Raw genomic sequence first — 20382 nt, 5'->3', positions numbered from 1 at the left:
CAAGGAATGACCTAAGCCTTCCTCCAACCCTCTGATAGGATTCTGAGTGGGAAACAGGAAGATGTTAAACCATTGAGATGACAATGAATGCCCTTTAGAACTGCACACTGGCCCTTTCTGCTTTGCTGAATAATGGTTTCTGTCCTTCCAGTTTAGAAACTGTATCTTGCAGCTTTTTGGAAAGAAGGTTGATGATACCTCTGAACTCTCCAGCGCCTCCAGAACAGAGGCTTCATCTGTCTCTTCAGTGTCTCCTGCATGAAGTCAGCTTCCTACCTGTCCCACCCACTGTGGCTTTGGCCATGTCTCCCCTTCTTCTCCATCCCTGTGAAATAAATATAATTTCTCTTTGCCAAAACCAACAAAGTCACAGAGGCTGCTACTGCAGTTTGGGGCCACCTGAGCAATGGGTCTTGAGAGGGTGCAAGGAAGATGAAGAAGAGAGCAGCAGTACATCATGGACTTTAATCTTTTCCAAGTCCCATGTCTACAGATGGCATGGAAGTATCATAGCAAAATGGAAGTGCGAGGCAGGTAGGCATCTGCATACATCTCACCAGGTTGGTGGTTATGGAATTAAAAAAACAAGAGCTGTGGAGTAGCTGTCTAGGGAGGGTTTACTGGATACCCCAAACACCCCCAAACAGGGAGGACACTAGAAAACTCAGGTGGTGGTCCTCCCAGCCCCTTAAGGTCTATCCAATGGAGGCTTGGAGTTCTTAGAGTCCAGTCTCCACTTTGAAGGGACCCATGCCTGCCAGTCTACAGTGGCGATGGTGTGCCACTTCTGCCAGGCAAGGGCCCCAAGCAAGAACAGCATGAGTGCAGTGAATGTGCGTAAGCGTGAGTGGATCAGAGGCAAGGGGCAGGAGCACAGAGTGGAGACAAAGACCAAGAGGGCTGTTGCCAGTGTGAGGAGCAGGCTCACGAATCTGAACAAAAATTCCTGGGGACGGCTTCTAAGGTTTGCCATCATCTCCACTTGGGTGACTCGTTGTAGAGTTTCTAGCTTGGAAATTCGACTCTTGAAAGTCTCCATGACCTCCTGCAGGCAACAAACACATGCACGCTCACCAGAAATCAGAATGAAACTGTGGTCATTTAATTGAGTTGCTGGGGGTGTGCAACATGTATTGTTGAGTTGAATCTTTTGGGAAGGACTTGGAGAATATCCAGGACATGTACAACAGAGACAGAGAACTGCTATGGAGGGCCATACTGACTTGATCATGCTCCCCTGACCACTGTCTCCTGAGGCTGAGGGCCTGCTTGGGACAGGGTCAACCAAGGACAGCAGTAAGAGCTATGGGTATGGAATAGAGTTAGGGGTGGGAAGCCAGGTCCAAAGGAGGGGGTTCTCAGAAGCTCTCCATGTACCAGCATCTTCTGGAACTTGTCAAGTCCCACCCTGGATCTGCAATTCACAGGCTCCAGGTTAGGGCCAACAACTGCTCCTAGAGTGAAAACTACGTTGCCAAAGCTCCCAAAGCAGCTAGGCTGGATGGTGGGAAGTGAAGCTCATGTGAACATGAAAGGTGGACGTCACTAGCTTTAAAGCAAAGGTGTGGGTTGCCACTGCACACTCAGGAGGGAGATAGCTGGAAGATCCAGCTCATGCCCTGGTTTGGTGGCATCAGAATGGATTCACTCTTCCCTACATCCTTCTCACTAGCCCTTTCTCAAAAGCCACCCCCACCCCAGCAGCCAAGGTTCTCACCCATATTTCCTTGGCTCTCTCATAGGACAGATAGGACATTTTCTCTTCAGTGCAGGCCAGATTCTGCTTGAGGTGGTAAATTGCATCCAGATGCCCCTGAAAGTGATCATTCACCTGTTCTTCAATCACTGCTTGTCTTGGGAACAAGAGAAAAAGTAACACTCCCTCAGTACCACACTCAATGCTCATGCCAGCAGGGAGCACCCTGCACCTAGACTAGACTTGGGTTCCTTCTGCCTCACCCTGGGCTCCAATTGAAGACAACCTACTCCTCCAGGTCTGCCTGGGAATGCCCCAAATGCACATCAGTCACATGTACACTGATATTCAGATATATCTTGTATATAGTTACTCTCTAGTAACAGCTTTACAAAAACTGCCATAGACTACAAGTTATAGAAATGAAAATCTAAACTATCTGTGTATTATACTAAATTCCACAAAGATCCCAGGACCAGTGTTTAGCATTCAGTAGTTACTCCTTAAAGCCATCGTTATTATAGTGCTCGCATAATCATAAAAGACACATAGTATATCATTCCACTCATATGCAATGTCCAGAATAGGTCCACCTACAGAGACAGATGAGTGGTTGCCAGAGACTTGGGGTGGGGAGGACAGGGAGTGACTGATAATGGTATAGAGTTTTTTTGAGGGGGTCAATAAAAATGTTGAATAATTGTATATGGTGATGGTTACACAACTCTGTAAATATACTAAAAACCAATGAATTGTACACTTTAAATGGATAAAATTTATGGGATGTGAATTATATCTCAATAAAGCTGTTGTTTAAACAAAAAAATTGGATTGTGTTAATGGTTACACAACTCAGTTAACTTAATAAAACCACTGAGATGTAGTTAAAATGGCACCTTTTGTGATTTGCAAACTATATCACAATAGATATTAGAAAAACACAAGCAAAAGACCATTACGTATTATGTAAACAAACAACTAGTAAAATTGTTATGTATATAAACATACAAGTAATAAAAGTATGAAAACTTGCCAGAAAAGATAGGCACCCAAATGAGAGTTGTGAGGCCAATAGAAGGGGAATGGAGGGAAGGGGTCATGGGAAAGCTCTAACTGAATATTTTTAAATTTTATTTATTAAAAAATAAGATTCAAAGTAAATGTGGCAAATGTTAAAGTTAAAGAAAGAAGGGGCCATTGATTATGCTTTTCTCTATATTTTCCCTGGCCTGAAATATTTTATAACTGAAAACTTTTTTGAAATTTCAGCCAATCATAGACTGAAGCCTTTGAAACCATGAACCAGAATAAACCTTTCCTCCCTTGAGTTGATTTATAATAGGTATTTTGTCACAGCGGTGGGAAGCTGACTGACACAGCCCATTGCTAACAGCATTCCAAGGACTATTCTATTTGTCCCTGCTCCAGGTCCCTGTTGAAAACAGTTGGTCACTGCTCACAGAAGGGGGAGTCAGCAGGGTGTCTACTCTGAAAACACATTCCTCACTACTGTCTTTCCATTTATAAGAATAATCTGGCTGGAAGAACATTCAAAGTGTTAACTCTGGTCAAGCACATATTCATGGATATATTCATGAATATGAAGTCAATGAATAGGTTCTTCATCAATACATTTATAAACAGATTCCTGAATAAGATTATAATTAACAATATTTTCATAAAGATATTCTCTCAGTCTCCCCTTCTCTGCTCTCCAGTCTCCTTCTCCTCTGGCAGCAGTATCCTGGCCCTAATGCACTGATTCCTCCCTGTGTCTTCCCCTCTGTCCAGCTCCTATTGTCACAAAGGCAAATGGAACACTCCGGAAAATGATCTTAGGAAGATAAAATGATGACCAGACAACCAAAGCACCCCTCAAATATTACAAGGCTGTTAAGACTACCCACTCCAATAAAAATAGTTTCCTTCAAGAGTATAGTTTTGATCATCTCTGAGAATTGGCTTTTGGCAAGGTGAGCTAGAACCTAATGGCCTGCAACTTGATCGTGAAGTCTTGGTAGAGAGCTGGATACAGGAGGGATGGAGTAGCACAGATAATTATCACATCATCCTGAGTACATGTGCAAAATGAGGGCCTGGGGAGAGCTGGGGATATTCCTCAGTGGCTAAGTCCCCTGGGTTCAGTCCCCAGAACAGTAAAATCCCCTGGGAGCCCAGGTTATGAGGTGTCCAAAGAAGGTAGATTGGTGAACTGTATCAAATATGATGAAATAAGGTAAGGAAGGCAGTGTTATTGCAGAGATCATTCAGAAACGTGGGGCAAGGCATTCCAGTGGGTTGGCAGGGCAGAGGCCAGATGCTGTGGGTCAAGGGGGAAGCAGGAGGCTACGGAATATGGACAGTGGATGGGATGGGATCAATGCTTCAGAAGTCTCACCTCGTAAGAGGGGACCATGTTTATTTGCTGAAGGAGATAATTTGATAAAGCATGTGGGACAGCAGACACATGAAAGAGAGACTAGACACCCAAAGTCCTGGAGGAGACCAACAGGGATGGAAAGCACAGAGCTGGGCTGGGAACCACTGCTGTGACCTAAGGAGACAGAAATATTCTGAGGGCAGACAGTGAAGACCACTGGAAAACTGCTGAACCCTATTTTACCCATGAACTAGAGAGACTGAAGGTATTGCAAGTGCAAAGCCAGCATCACCAACTTAGCAAGGACCTGAGCAACTTAGTGAGACCTTGTCTCATCAATAATAATAAAAGAGGCTGGAGATGTGATTTAGTGGCTAAACCCACTGGACTCAATCTCTGGTACCAAAATATATAAAAATAAAAAGAGACTGAAGGAAAGAGCCACAGGGTCCAGAAGAGAACATGAGGCCAAGAGGAAACTGGTAAATTGAGAGAAAGTGGTTCAGAGGACTGGTTCTGAGGTCATGTCACCCTGTTTAAGACTCCTCTTTGGAACTTGCTTGAACAAGCTGTTGAACCTATTTGCACTTCATAGGGGTTGAAAATAACAATAATAAAGAATACCATTGACTTCCTAGGTTTGGGTTAGGTAAAATAAATGAGATAGTACACATTAAGCACTAGTAGGCTACCTGGCAAACAGAAATGCTTACTAAATGGTTGTTGTTGTGATGGTGGTGGTGCTTATCAAGTGGCAGGGTCAAAATCTAAATGGGTTAATAAAGACTGAAGGGCGGATAAGACAGGAGAGGCAGCAGAGGGGTAGACAAGGACCCTGGCTGGAAAAAAAAGAGGGTGGGCTTGAAGATGACAGAGATAAGGAACACCATGGAAGGCTGGCAAACTCTGTGCTGTAATTATAGAGCAGTTGACTAAAGTGGAGTGGAGGTCAAGGCTATTGAATATGAGAATCCAAGGTGTTAGATGGGGTACTTGTCCCTTTAGGACTACCTGGGTCTAGACAGTATCTCTCAACCAGATCATGCTGCCTCCACTTACCCCATAAAGAGGTTCCATATGGCCTGGCAGCAGACAAGTTCAGTTATTCAAAATCCTGAGTTTTCCCTCTTCCCTAATGACAGTTTCAGAGGATCTCCTCACCAGACAATGCATACAGACATTCCTTATGAGATCAGGAATCCCATAGACCAAAAATCCCCAAACCTGTTGAGTTATTTTGAGGCAGAATCAGAAGAAAAACCTGGCAGACTGAGGTAAGTCCCCCTGTAAAGATCAGATAGGGGAGAAGAAACCAACAGAAACTGAGAATAAAGCCAGGGGATTGTGGTATCAGAGAAGCTAAGGAAGAGTAGTGCTTTTGTAAAAAGAAGGAATTTTTGTGCAGAAAGATCCTGCCTGTCAAATAAGAACATTACTGAAAATTGTGCAGTGTCCTTCTAACATGGCAGTCTTCCAAGACCTCAGCCACAACGCAGGGACCAGGGATGGGGTAGGGAGTAGAAGGTAGTGGCTGGAGGTACATGTAGGGTCCAGGGATTTTCCCTTCCTTTCTCCCTCCCTCCCTCCCTCCCTCCCCACTTTCTCTCTTTCTCCAGGATAGACACTGAGAATTTCAATATCAAACCAAAGACCCTGCATTTGATTCCTCAATCCTCCAGCATGCACATGTACATGTGGACACACACACACACACACACACACACACACACACACACTCACACACACTAATTTGGCAGAAAACTGGGAAACCTAAAAAGAAACAAAAGGATGGTTGAAAAATACAGTGGGTACATTTAAGAACAGAATAGATCCAGGTAAGTAGAGTTTTAGTGGCCAATAGTTCAGAAGAAAATATTCAGAATGAAGAACAGTGATAAAAGATGTAAAAACATAGGCAGGAATATGGTGGAAAGATCTAACATGCATGTAGAAGGGGAGGAAGAAGAGAATAGGGCAGAAATTATATTTGAAAAGATAATAACCAAGAAGTTCCAAAACTGATAAAAGACATCAAGTTACAAACTGAAGGAGCAATGTAAACCTTGAGCAAAATCATACCCAATATCATCATAGCAAAGCCAGTAAACATCCCAGGGATTAGGGAAGCTGAGGCAGGAGGATCTTGAGTTCAAAGCCAGCCTCAGCAACTTAGTTAGTCCCTACGCAACTCAATGAGACCCTGTCTCTAAATAAAATATAAAAAGAGCTGGAAATGTTGCTCAGTGGTTAAGCATAACTGGGTTCAATCCCTGATACCAAAACAAAACAAAACACACCACTAAACACACACAAAGAGCAAGAAAGTATCCTAAAAGAAGTCAGAAGAAAATAAGATTAATTATTTTCAAAGGAGGAACAATTAGAATGACAGCAGCCTTTTTTAACAAAAGAAGAAACCATGGAAGTCAGAAGCAGATTTTTTCAAAATGCTTATTATTTTAAAGAAATAACTACCAACCTAGAATTCTATGCCCAGCAAAAATAGGCTTCAGAAATAAAACGGATATATAACAAAGCAACAAAGTCAGTAAATACAAGACACAGAGGAGGCTGGCTCAGACCTAAATCCAGAATAAGCCTTCCTTCTTGACCCTGCCCTGATGTTCCCATAATGTAGTGTAATGGAACCTCCTCTTCCACCAAAGAATCTTAATTAAGCTTCTCCAGAGACCCTCACCATAATTGTTCTTTTTAAATTATTTTTTAGTTGTACACAATACCTTTATTTTGTTTATTTTTATGTGGTGCTGAGGATCGAACCCAGGGCCTCGAATGTGCTAGGTGAGCACTCTACCGCTGAGCCGCAACTCCAGTCCCCTTTTTTGAATTTTATGTTTAGTTGTACATAATACCTTTATTTTGTTTATTTATATAATTGTTCTTATTAACAGAATATCAGCAAAAATTTCTCCAAAAACCTCAATGAGGAATAGGACTTCCTATTTTTGGTGAGGACTAAGTTGCTCTGCCTTGCCAAAGCTAAGTTCGGCCCCAGACTTGATGATGTTACTTCTGCTTTTGTGGTCAAACTTGTAAAACCTCTGACTAATATAAAAACATGGGACAAAAAGCACTTGTCCTGTAAACCTTCAAGCCCCTCCTCCCACTGGGTATAAAGTCCAAGAATATCCATACTCAAGGTCCAGAGAATTTTTTTAGGTATAACCCCTCTGAACCCTGTACCCAATAAACCCTCTTCCTGAAAATTCCTCAGGTGTCCATCCTCTTCTGTCCTACATGATGTGGCAACCCGTGTGGGACAGTGGAGGTCAAGACAGCTTTTCTGCCTCGCTTGTCTCTGCGTCTGCCTTCCTAGGCACGTGGGAAGACAACACGTCTCCTTGGTCCACCACAGGCAACTCTTTGCCGGTAAGTGAGGTGACTCATCCAGCACCCTGAGCTGCCACCCTGAGCACAACGGAACCCAACAGGAGCAGGAACCAGAACTAGGGAACTTGAGCACCCCAACGGAACAGGTAGGATCCAGATCCATTACTGGTCACCCACCTGGCCTCCCCATTCAGGCCTCATCAGGTGGAAGAGAAGCTTGATCAACCCTGAGGGTCCAGACTAACTTCCAAAGGAAGTAGAGCCAAAGAGGACCCGAGGAGTTGTCTGGGTAGTCAGTGTTTGGGCTCAGAGAGAAGAAGGGAAACCAGGACTCGTTCTTCGGCTTTGGAGTTTTGGGAATTGGGTGTGTGAATGAGATGGACAAAGGTCGAAGCGAGTTTGGAGTCCATGGCCACCAGAAAGATCTTTAGACAAAAGTGTCATTGGTGAGGTCCTTTTAATACTTGTCAAAACCCCTGGACACCCAGTCCAATTCCCTTATATTGACTGCTGGCAAGAGATAGCACAGAAACAGCCCCCTTGATTGAGAGCCTGTCTAGAAGGACAGTCCAAGCTGATGTTATCTCAAACTATAGTGGCCTCTAAGACCCAACAAAAGGGAACTGAACAGAAAAACCTGACAAAGAAAAGACAGAGAGGAAACCAGCTTTTCCCCCTGAGCCACAAGAGAACCCATCACCTGACATGCCACTGCACCTGACGGTGCCAAGACCATCGAGGTGACCAGCTGTCCTCCCAGCCTCCTCTCCCCAGAGGCAGCAGACTGTGGCCCCCTCGACACTGGCTACTCCTTTCTCCTTATTGTCCTCAGTGCCCGAGGCTTCCCCAGAGCCAATGACTCCTTCATCCCCAGACGCCAAGGTGGGGAAATTGTTCCAAGAACAGAGGCATAACCGAGATGAGGGCTCTGCAGATGCCCTTACAAGAAACTAAAGAACTAGGGAACTTGAGCACCCTGTTGACCAGGAGGGAAATGTCTGAGGGGAACAATGCCATTTTGTGTGGTAGCCTTTCACCACCATTAATCTCTTAAACTAGAAAAAAATCATACTCCCTCCTACATGGAGAAGCTACATGGAGGGCCACGATTGATGTGATGCAGTCCGTTATCCAGACAGACCAGCCCACCTGGGTTGATGGGCGAGTGACCCAAGCAGCTTTAAAGTGGCTAGAAGAACGTGCTGTGGATGCACAAGGCAGCATCCAAGCCTGTGCGCAGGCCCAGTTCCCCAACACAGACCCGTGGGGGACCCCCACAAAGAGGGAGACCTCCTAAAGTTAAAGAGGTATCAAGAGGCCCCCCGTAGGCAGCCTAAGAGAAGGGGGAAGGAGAGCCCTAAAGGTGAGCAAGGTATCAGAAGTACTCCAACAGCCTGAGGAGAGCCCCAGCCAGTTCTGTGAATGACTAGGCGAGGCGTCCCAACCCTTCCCTCCCTTTGATGCTGAGGCACCAAATAACCCGCAGGTAAACAAGCCCAGAGACATATTTGCAAGAGCTCCCAAAACCAGAGGACTTTGCTGAAAACAATGCCAGTGAGCTGATTAAAGTGGCCACCACAGTTTTCATCAACTGAGACCAAGAGGCTCAAGGAGAGGCACACCAAAAGATGAAGAAGGAGATGGGACTCTTTGCAGCTGCCCTCACCGCAAACGCAAAGGTCACTCAAAGGGCGGTCCCACCAGAACAAAGCCAAAACAAGGATCAAAATCGCGCCAGATGCAGGGCCAAAGGAAGGTCTGAATGGAAGGACCACCTTATCCAGGGACAAGACTGAGACTAAGCTGATGTGCCTACTGCCATCTAGAGGGCCACTGGAAGAGAGAATGACCCTAACTAAAGGCCAGTTGACCTGAACCAGGCTGCCACAGGGCTTCAAAAACTCACCAGCCATCTGCTCGATGGTGCTGGCTTCTGATTTGAGAGCCTTTCCTGCAAAATGACTTGGATGCTGGCCTCTGATGTACATGCACATTGACCCCATATGTAGATGATCCATTGTTGGCTGGAGCAACCTGAAAAGACTGGATGAAGGGGACACAGCTGCTTCTTGTCCTCCTATGTGAAACTAGCTACAAAGTCTCAAAAAAGAAAGCCCACACACGCAGGCTGAGGATGTGGCTCAAGTGGTAGCGTGATTGCCTGGCGTGCATGTGGCCCGAGTTCAATCCTCAGCACCACATAAAAACAAAGATGTTGTGTCTGCTGAAAAACTAAAATATATATATATATATATATATATATATATATATAAAAGCCCACATCTGACAAGAAAAAGTCAAGTACTTCGGTTTTTATCTAACTTACAGATAACGGCAACTTGGCCCTAGAGGAAAGAGGAAGTCTGCTCAATTCTGGTCCCTTCTACTCACTGCCAGATCTGAGAGTTCTCATGTGCTGACAAATTCTGCCAGATATGGATCCCTATCCCTAACTTTTCAGTTATAGCTAAGCCCCTTTATGAAGCCACAAAGTTGGGAGAACTGGATTCTCTGATGTGCAGGCTAGCTCAGCAAAAGGCCTTTGAGGACATTAAACAAGCACTCACCAGTGCACCTGGACTAGGGCTCCCTGACTTCACAAAGCCCTTCTCTCTATATGTCCATGCATGATCTGGAATAGCTGTTTAGGAGTCCTAATGCAAATGCTGGGGACATGGCACTGTCCAGTGACCTATCTTTCTAAACAGCTAGACTCTATGATTCAAGGCTGGCCACCTTGTCTGTAGGCCCTTGCAGCCATGGCCCTTCTGGTGTCAGAGGTTAACAAGTTGATTATGGGACAGGAACAGACAGGAACCCTGTACTGACACTGTTGGAAGTACAAAGGACAATATTGGCTGACTAATGTGAGGATGGTCAGATAACAGGGCATGTTATGTGAAAATCCACATGTCCGCCCTAAAGACTTTAAGCCCAGACTTTTAGCCCAGCAACTCTGCTGCCCATCAAGACAGCTCTGAGGTCATAGATAAACTGTTCCCCAGTGTACCTGACCTGAGAGACCAGCCCCTCAAGGACCCTGAGTTGGAGTATTTCACAAATAAAACAAGTTTCAGGGAAGATGGAATACCTCTTGCTGGGTATACAGTGATCACTCTGGACTCCATCATAGAGGCAAAACCTCTGCCTCAGGGAACATCAGCACAAAAGGCAGGACTTATCGCTCTGACTTGAGAATTCCTGTGTGCTTAGGCAACAGAAATCTGTCAGGAAATTCACCTGCATTGGGACACACAGTTGGATGAATCTTGCAATAATCATACTGAGTGAAAGAAGCAAAAGACTACTTACTATTTGATTCCAGTTATATGAAGTTGAAGAATTGGCAAAACTAACCTAGGGTGACAAAAAACAAGATATTGGTTGCCTATCAGAGATGGGCATTGACTGGAAGGAGGCATGAGGGAGGCTTTTGGGGTGATGAAAAATTCTTTATTGGGATCTTAATTTCTTTGTCAAAACTCATTAATGTACACCTAAACTTAAATGCAATTTCACTATAAAATTACCTCAATTAGCCAGGCTTGGTGGCACATGCCTATAATCCGAGCGGCTCAGGAGGCTTAGGCAGGAGGATTGAGAGTTCAAAGCCAGCCTCAGCAAAGTGAGGTGCTAGGCAACTCAGTGAGACCTGTCTCTAAATTAAATACAAAACAGGGCTGGGGATGTGGCTGAGTGGTCACATGCCCCTGAGTACAATCCCAGGTACCTCCCCCCAAAATTATCTCAATGCAAAAACTACAAAAAAAAAAAAAAAAAAGGAGAGGCCAAGGAACATGGAAGTCTGGAAAGACCCTCTGAAGAGCCTAAGGATGAAGTGATGGTGTGACTGTCCCAGGGCTGTTCTGAAAAGTACCACAGACTAGGTGTCTTTTGGGGGGGGCGGGTACTGGGGATTGAATTCAGGGGCACTCAACCCCTGAGCCACATCCCAGCCCTATTTTATATTTTATTTAAAGACAGGGTCTCACTGAGTCGCTTAGCACTTCACTTTTGCTGAGGCTGACTTTGAATTCACGATCCTCCTAGCTTAGTCTCCCAAGCCGCTGAGATCACAGGTGTACGCCACTGTGCCCAGCCAGATTGGGTGGTTTTAGCATCAGAAATAAACTCTTCCCAAGATGTGTACATCAAGGTGCTGAGGTGCTGGTAGAATGGGTTCCCTCTGGGGGCTGTGTGGGAGAATCTGGCATGGGCCCCTCCCAGCTTCTGGTTTGCAGCAAATCCTAGGCGTTCCTTTGCTTCTGCTGCACCACCCCGACCTGTCTTCACATGATGTCCTCCCTCTGCATGTGTCTGTGTGCAAATCTCCCCTTCTGGTAAGGACACCAGCCTTGTTGGATTAGAGACAACTCCAGTAGGACTGCCTGTTAATTTAACCAGTTGTATCTGCAACAACCCAATCTCCAAATAAGGTCACACTCGGAGGTAGTGGGGGTGAGGATTCCAACACATGGATTTGGGGGACAAAATTTGACTCATTACACTGCCCAAAGTAAACCAAATGCTAGAACCTTAAATCTTCCCAGGAGCCCTGTGCATGGTGTTGTTATCTGTGGCTTTCACAGCTAAGGAAACACACACTGAGAGAGGGAAGATACAATGTGTGACCATGCTGGTGGTGGCCAGGGAATCTTTGCTCCACGGTGCCTAACTCCATGCCCTGGGCTCTCTCTAACACCTGCCAGCACCGGTGCTCACTGTGAATCTGGCAGGCTGGGACAGAGCCTCATTGCACTCTGACCCCTCCTTCCTATGCACCACATTTCCCTAAGTCCAGCACAGATAACGCAGCAGGCTAACCAGGAACCTGGAGGACTCTGATGTGCTTGATGCTAAGCCCACAGGCCAGAGAGGCATTTTGTGTCCCCCTGGCACCTGTGCACGTGAAGAGGACTATGGGGGCAGGGAGATGGGCAGTGGAGATTTGGATTGTAAATGAGAACTGTAAAGAAAGTGCCTCGCCCTGGGCAGCTCCTAAAAGGGATTGGGGCTCTTGATCCTGTGCTTGGACTCCCAGTGAAGTGGAATTGAGGGTAACATTGACTGTCTTGGAACACACCCTTCCTCTTGTGCTGGCCTGTGCTTTCTGGGCATACTGGGACCTTAGGGGACAGGACCAGATCAACCTATTACACTGCCCTGTGAAGAGCTGGAGAAGTGTGTCAAAAGGACAGGCAGGCAATGGCAAGTTAAAAGAGCCAAAATCTGTCAGAGAAAGATGACAAGACCAGTTTGTTGTCATCTAGCAGAGTCTTGAGTGAGCTGATATCATGGCATCACCTGCCCACCAAGTCTGAGGTTAAATTTAGGGAAATAGGAATCAGGCCTCAAACAACATCATTCTCCTGGTAGATTTTCTCCTAGGATCCCTTCAATGAAGGTGTTCCAGCAGTCTCCATTCCTGCTGAAGGAATCACAGCCTCTGGGACAGGAGGCCCCTGTGTTTTTCCTTTGCTAGCAAAGCAATAAAACTTCTTTTGGCTTTTTTTTTTTTCAAAAAAAAAGAGAGAGGGAGGGAGGGAGGGAGGGAGAGAATGAGAGAGAGAGAGAGAGAGAGAGATGTTCCACCAAGCACTGGGCTCCAGGCATTGAACCATCCACTGGGGCTACAAAGGTGAAGTAGGAAGTTGAAAGTCTTGCCTGTATGAAAGCTAACATTGGACAATTAAGTACCCCAAAGTGAGAGATGCCCTGGAGCTGGGCAGGGAAGGCCTAGTTGTGGTCCTCAGCAGTGATGATGGTTTTGTCCAGGTCCAGTCTAAGGGAGCAGCCTGGCACCTGGCTGCCTCAGCACCAACAGAGACCACTGCCTTTGACCATGAAACAGAAGTCAGCCAGGCATCCTGCAGGACAGAGAGAGTGGGGTTCTTGTTAAAAGGCTCTAGAGGATCTCCTGTAATTTACCACGGGAGGCACCCAGATGAGGTCTGGTCAGTTACAACTTCACTTGAAAACTTCCCATTCCCTCCTTGGGTTCTGCCTTTTTTGTAAATGGACATTTTCTGAATTCCTCAGATCTTCCTTCCTGACCCTTAGAGACACTGAGGAGCAGAGCCTTTGGTTCCCCAGGAGACTGCTCCCTGGGCAGTGTTCCTGGAGATCTGAAGTGTTTCCTTGTTTCCACAAGAACAGCAGCCTGGCCAAGACCCTTCCATGAAGAATCCTCAAGTCCACAGGACCCATGTGGATACCATTCCATACTCAAAAGTCTACCTATTGGGGACTGTGGCTGTGGCTCATCAGTAGAGTGGTCACCTAGCATGTGCGAGGCACTGGGTTCGATCTTCAGCACCACATAAAATAAATAAATAAATGAATGAATGAATAGATAAATAAATAAATAATAAAGGTATTGTGTCCAACTACAAGTAAAAAATATTTTTAAAAATGTCTACATGCCTTCCCCATTCTTTGTCCAAAACTAGGTTTTTCCTCAGCACACAGAGGGTAGAGTTTCAGGGACCTCAAGCGGCTCCAGAAGAAGCAGTCATGGTCCTTCAGTCACAGGGTCCAAGAATGTCCCCTGAGACGACCCACAAATTCAGGCCTCCTGAAGGAGAGACCCAAGGACCACTAGGCCAGCCCTGAACTTCCTGAGTCTTACTGCCACTGTAATTGAGACCCTGCACTTTATAGAATCAAAGAGAAAGTCTTTAATGGTTTATATGTTAAATTTGGTATATGATTTTTCACCACAACAAAAATGCATAAAAAGAGAAAAAAAAAAGACCTTTTGCCCATGAAAAGACTAAGGAAAAATTTAAAAAGAAGGGAAGTCCTTACAATGAGATACCACTTCACACCCACTTTCATTAAAAAAAAAGGAAACTCATTCGGGAGTGTAACTCATCTGAAGAGTATTTTCCTGTGTTCCCTCCCAGCACCACAAAATAAAACAAAACAAAAACACACAAAAAACGACAATAAACAAGCACTGCAAGGATGTAAAGAAATTGGAAGCCTATGCATGGCGGGTGGGAAGGTAAAATGGTGCAGCTGCTGAGGAAACCAGTCTAGCAGTCCCTCTAAATTTTACTCCTAGAGTCACCATAGAAGCTAGCAATTCCATTCCTGGATATAGATCCCAAAGAATTGAAAACTGCTGTTTCATTAAATGCATGCATACAAGTGTTCATAAGCAGAGCTTCTCACTATAGTCAGAAGGCAGAAACAACCCTAATCTCCAGGAACTGATGGACAGATAAACAAAATGTGGTCTATCCACACACTGGAATATTATTCAGTCATTAAAAATGAAGGCTTGATGCCTACCACAAAATGAACGAACCTTAAAAAAAATATCATTCCAAACACAATAGGCCACATAATGCATAATCTCATTTATATTAAATGTCCAGAAGAGGCAAATCAATAGAGACAGAAAACAGATTTGTAAGTACATGGAACTGAAGATGGTGAATGGGGATTGACTGCATAATGGGCACAAATTCTCCTTTTTTGTGTGTACCAGGAATTGAACCCAGGGGCTCTTAATCACTGAGCCATATCCCCAGCCCGTTTTATTTATTATTTTGAGACAGATCTCACTGAGTTGCTTAGGGCCTCACTAAGTTGCTGAGGCTGGCCTTGAGTTTGTGTTCCTCCTGCCTCAGCCTCCTGAGTCACTGGGATTACAGGCATGTACCAATGTACCCAGCAAATTCTCCTTTGGAGATGATGAAAATGTTCTACAACTAGATTGACATAGTGGTTGTACAACACTGTAGAAATATTCAATTCCACTGAACTGCACACTTCAATATGGTTAATGTCATGTGAATTTTTTTTAAGTACGCTTTTGCTATAAATTTGTTTAAAATAGTTGCTGCCTTGGCAGCATCCACTATTAGGCCCGATGCAAGTAATGTGAAACCCAGTCGCACATTGCCACCTTTGCCTTAAATAAAATTTATGTTCCCTGTGTGGTTGTTTGAAATTAGTTCACTTATTTCTCATCTTACCGACTCAATCACATCTCACAGCTGCTGACCATGATAGAGCCCAATGGTTAATGCCAGAATCATGTAAATATGCTTCTTTCTATGCATATTTTTGTTAAAGTAGCCCCTATGGGAAAGCCTAAGGGCTGACACCCATAAACTTGAGAGGCTCAGGCCAACATGTTCCCCCTTGTACCTGATGGTTGAGCTCCTATTACCCCCAGACTTAACTTCTCAGGGACCCATGAGTAATACATTTTTCCACTTCCTGCATTTTGGTTTCACATCTTTTTGTCATCCTCTGACACTCACACCCTTACTTAACTTTCCCCACTCTCTTCAAGAATAGCTATTTTTGCTTAGGGCCATGAGAGAGAGAGAGAGAGAGAGAGAGAGAGAGAGAGAGAGAGAGAGAGAGAGAGAGAGAATATTTTAGTTTTCGGTGGACACAACATCTTTGTTTGTATGTGGTGCTGAGGATTGAACCCAGGCCGCACGCATGCCAGGCGAGTGCACTACCGCTTGAGCCACATCCCCAGCCTCGGCTTAGGGCCATTCTCGACAGAGTTCCTCACTATCAAATTAGGAAAAAAATCACAACAGTAAAAATTATGATACCTCTCTTGGAAACAGATTTAACTGTGATAAATTTCCCAGGACTTTTGGGTTGAAATCTCAGGTCATGACACACCACAAATTTTCCTATCACAGGGTCCTGAATGGTGGTCACACAGGCATCGTCACTGGGTGACATTGAATGGACCTAAACACATATGTCACATATAGTGCATGAGAGGTTAAGAGTGTACCCAAGCATGATTCTCACTGACCCATGTTATATAGAAACACATGAGGATGTCTGTAAGTGCCACCCAACTCTATTTTTGCTTGATATAAATCTGACCTTGGGGATGTTATTTCATTGAAGAGATTTTTAAGACTCCCAAGATTTTAGATTTGGTTGCTATGTCCTATAATCTCCAAAAGAAAACAGGAATTCTGACTGGTCATCTTACTTTGATTTCCCTTCATGGATTCTTAGACCATATAAATGTTGGTAAGATTTCCCTGGGAAAACCAAAGATGATGATTCCCATTTGTTTCTTCTCCCACATATGTGTAGGCAGTAAAAGGACTGAGAGTTCTTATTTTTGTGAAATTGCTGAGAATCTTGGCTCACCTAAGTGAATCTCTCCCTCCCTTTCCAGGCTGTTAGAAGGATTAATGTTAATTAGCAATAGACAGTGACAGGGGAGGAAGCATGGTGCCTCAGAGGTCCAGTGGGAACCCAGAGAAGGGCCCCAAGAGGAGTAGATTAGATCCTTTGAGGTCACCACTCCCTTTTTTTAAATTGGTGGGCTTTAGTTTTGTCTAAGAGAAAAATAAAATTGAGCCACTGCACATTATGGACAAAGCAAGTGGAAGAAGACATTCATTTTCAGATGGAATGTCCAGTGCTTGACTTTGTGCCCCAGCTCAATCATGTAGGCACACAGGTGAAGAGATTGGGGCTAGCAAGGCAATACCACTCCTAACCAACCCTTCCAGCAGATAGGGCCTAGGGGATGATGCCTTACTCACTAATGTTACCTGGCTGCCTCCTGCCATTGTAGTCAAGACCACCCAATCCAGTGCTCCATAGAGACCTGGCAGGGACCTCTGAGATGGAGCCTATTTAGCCAGGAAAGGACAAATAGGTGTGGTGCAATAGAAAGAGGACCCTGCCTACTCCACTGCAGGGCCTAGCCACCAAGAGAAATGCAGATCAATTCTTCCCACCTGACTCTCCAAGCCCTTGTCCCTGGCTCCTTCTCAGACAACCCCCACCAGGCAGGTCCCAATTGTCCCTCACTTGCTTCTGGTCTCCAGAACCAAGATGGAAGAAGGGGCTCACCTCACCTGCATTTTTCCTCCTGAAGGGACTCCAGTGACATCTGCAGGTCCATCAGATACCTCTCCTTAAGGTCCTGGTAGTACACTTGAAGGTCAATGTGGAACTTATTAACTTCTGTCAGCTCTTCCTTCACCTTCTGCAATTGTAGTTTTCGTTTCTGGGACATGTGCTTTGTCTCTGAGAAATTCTCCTGTTGCAAATCTGAGAAGTGACTCTCCAGAGTGAAGGGTCTGGTGACATCAGGCAAGTTGGAGGATAGAGCATCTTCCCCACCCAGCTTGGGGGACTTGGAAACAGTGGCCTTTGCACTGGGCTGCTCACAGTTGTCCAGACTGCTTTCCACCTTAAGTACTGAGCCCTTGGACCTACAGTCTTCCTCCAGTTCCTGGAGCTGCTGATGACACTGACGGAGCCTTCGCTCTATCTGGGCAATGGTGGCAGAAGTGCGCTGATTCACCTTCTCAAAGGCCTGCCGGATATGTGGAGCCTGATGCCTGTCAGCTTTGGACACTAGCTTGAGGTAGCTCACAGTGTTCTCATCCCGACTAGCCTTCTCCACTTTCAGCTGCTCTGAGAGGTAGAGGATGCGGTGCTTGACACTTTCCTGTAAATTCCGGGAAAGTTCTCCCTCTGAAAGGCTGGAATGCCCATTGGGATCATCCTCGCTGGATGACAGAGACCTGCAGGAAGGCACACTGGAGGGAAGTGTTGCACTTGGGCTCTTGATGTATTCTGCCTGTAGTGGGAAACAGGAAATAACAAATCAGGTTCTCTGTGAGCCATAGATGGAGACTTGGACACATTATGACTTCACTCCATAAAAATACTTATATGTATGTATGAATACTAATGTGCAAAATTTGTGCACTCAAGATGTGCTCAACATGGACTGGGAGGTCAAGTTCAATTTATGGGCCCTGCTCCCCTCTGTTCAGCACTTGACTCCTTCCTTTATAGGTGTACCTTACTATGATCCTCAGATCAGTAGAATCTCCCCTCTATATCTTGTTCTTGTACCTCTTCTACTTTCTCTTCCAAGAATTACAAATTGTGAGTCTTTTTTATAAAGAACTATTCTAGTAGCCAGTCATGGTTGTGCATGAATGTAATTCCAGTGACTCAGGAGGCTAAGGCAAGAAGATCACAAGTTTGAGGCCAGCCTGAACAATTTAGCCAGACCCTTAACAACTTAATAAGATCCACTCTCAAATAAAATATAAAAAGAACTGTGGATATAGCTCAGTGGTAAAACACCCCTGGATTCAAACATCAGCACCAAAAAAAAAAAAACTCTGTTCTTGTGAAAGTATGAATAAACTCATTCCTATTAACCCATATTGCTTGCCAGATTGCTACTCCCAGAGAGCTAGGCAGAGAGATTTGCATCATAACAGGTTCAGTTGTGCCTGCAGTCATTCATTCTACACATTATTCTCTGAGTGCCCATGATGTGGCACAGAAGCCAGACATGTTTCTTGCTTTTACACAGCTTACAGTCCAGGGTGGAAAATTGTATCATTACACCAAAAAATGAGTTTCTCACATGGTGAGTGATCACTTTGCCTTTCAAATAGAGCCCTGTTCAAATCCTGCCTCTATCACTTTGAGATCTTGAGCAAGTTAAGAAACCACTTTTTCACCTGTAAAATCAAGATGGCAAGAGCATCACTGCTGGAACCTTGTGGTACAGGATAGTGGAGATAGTAAGGACAGAGGGAGGTGAAGAGGGATCAGGTGGAGCTTCTGTTCTGTTTCTATTTTGAAACTGTGAGCGCCTTCACAACAATTTGTCATCTGAAAATTACTTCCTGGTGGCAAATAGGAAATGACTATATTGTACTAGACATCTTAAGTCTGTGTATCTTATTGCATGTAAGTTATATCTCAATTAAAACATCATGTATACCACTGCATGCCCAGAAGACTGGCAAAAATTCATACTAACAATAATACATGTTGGCAAGGACATGGGGCATCAGGATCTCTCAATCCCTATTGCTGGGAAAGTAAACTGGTACAACTCCTTTGAAAAGCATGTGGTAGTAGTGTAAAGTAGAAGGCATAGTCCAGGATGCACTGAATGGTCCAGAAACTCCATTTGTAGACAATATCTTCTGTGTCCACTAATATGTTCTCAGTAACCAACTACTACAAACCACCCACCTGCCCATTGAGAGCAAAATGGATAGGTAAACTGTTACATATTCACCAATATATTATTATATTACAAAAGAAATGAACTACAGTCTTGAGAAACATGAATGAATCTCACAAGCAATAATGTTGAACAAAATAAGCAGAAAATTCATACTACATATTATTCTTTTATGTAAACTTGAAGAGCAAGCAAAAATAAGTAGCATTGTAGGTGGCAAAACTATAAAACAAAGGAATGGGTATGAATAACATAAACATCAGAATGGGGGTTCTGCTTAGGATGGGAGAAGGTGACTGTGAATGAGGTAACACACAGAGGTTGGGTTTCTTGGCCTGAGTAGTAGCTAAGTATATGTTCACTTTATCCTTATTTCTTAAAATATGTTGATTTTTTTAGATATTTATTTTTTTAGTCATAGTTGGACACAATACCTTTATTTTTTTATTTTTATGTGGTGCCAAGGATTGAACAGAGCAAAACAAAGTATCCAGAATGCAGCTAAGAGGCATGAAGAAATATAAAAATTGGAAAAAAGCTGGGTGCAGTAGTGCACACCCATAAGGATTGGAAATTTAAAGCCAGCCTCAACAATTCAGTAAGACTCACTCTCAAAATGAAATAAAAAAAATAAAAAGGGTTCGGGATGTGGCTCAGTGGTTGAATGCCCCTGGATTCCATCCTCAGTACAAAAAAAAAGGGGGGGGGGAATAGAAACATGGAAGAGAGTGTGAGAAGATCTAACAAAAATCTCATCACTATGTCAGAGAAAATAAAGCACTGACAACATTTGAAGACATACTTCCTAAAAACTTTCCTGAACTAATGGAAGACAAATTTAAGAATCCCAACAAATCCCAAGCAGGAAAAACAGAAACAGATTTGTACCTAGACACAAGATATTAAAGGCAAAGAAATAAAGCTGATTACCTTTAAAACCAT

The 20382-nt window shown here is 44.3% G+C and overlaps 2 protein-coding genes across 2 annotated transcripts in view; one reads left to right on the top strand and one right to left on the bottom strand.

Annotated features, from left to right (window-relative positions):
• LOC101973700 (medium-wave-sensitive opsin 1-like) overlaps nucleotides 1-576 on the top strand; it is a 13915-nt gene extending 13339 nt beyond the window's left edge. Inside the window, 1 exon segment of the mRNA NM_001282263.1 lies at nucleotides 152-576. Within this exon segment, the coding sequence (NP_001269192.1) occupies nucleotides 152-262 (111 nt within the window). The 3' untranslated portion in view covers nucleotides 263-576.
• Tex28 (testis expressed 28) lies at nucleotides 422-20382 on the bottom strand. Its single transcript, XM_005340662.3, has 4 exons — nucleotides 20371-20382; nucleotides 17291-18021; nucleotides 1718-1853; nucleotides 422-1045 (listed from the first exon to the last, which is right to left on the bottom strand). The coding sequence occupies exons 1-4, from the start codon at nucleotides 20380-20382 to the stop codon at nucleotides 689-691; spliced, it is 1236 nt and encodes a 411-aa protein (XP_005340719.3). The 3' UTR covers nucleotides 422-688.

This window comes from Ictidomys tridecemlineatus, chromosome X, assembly GCF_052094955.1.
Source record: "Ictidomys tridecemlineatus isolate mIctTri1 chromosome X, mIctTri1.hap1, whole genome shotgun sequence".
In the NCBI taxonomy this organism is placed as follows: domain Eukaryota; kingdom Metazoa; phylum Chordata; class Mammalia; order Rodentia; family Sciuridae; genus Ictidomys; species Ictidomys tridecemlineatus.
This window is presented reverse-complemented; position numbering and strand designations above follow the sequence as displayed.

Coding starts and splice junctions, on each gene's coding strand:
- Tex28 (XM_005340662.3), bottom strand. Junction 1,854..17,290: donor CTTCAGGAGGAAAAATGCAG/GTGAGGTGAGCC, acceptor CTTGTTCCCAAG/ACAAGCAGTGATTGAAGAAC. Junction 1,046..1,717: donor AGAGAGCCAAGGAAATATGG/GTGAGAACCTTG, acceptor TGTTGCCTGCAG/GAGGTCATGGAGACTTTCAA.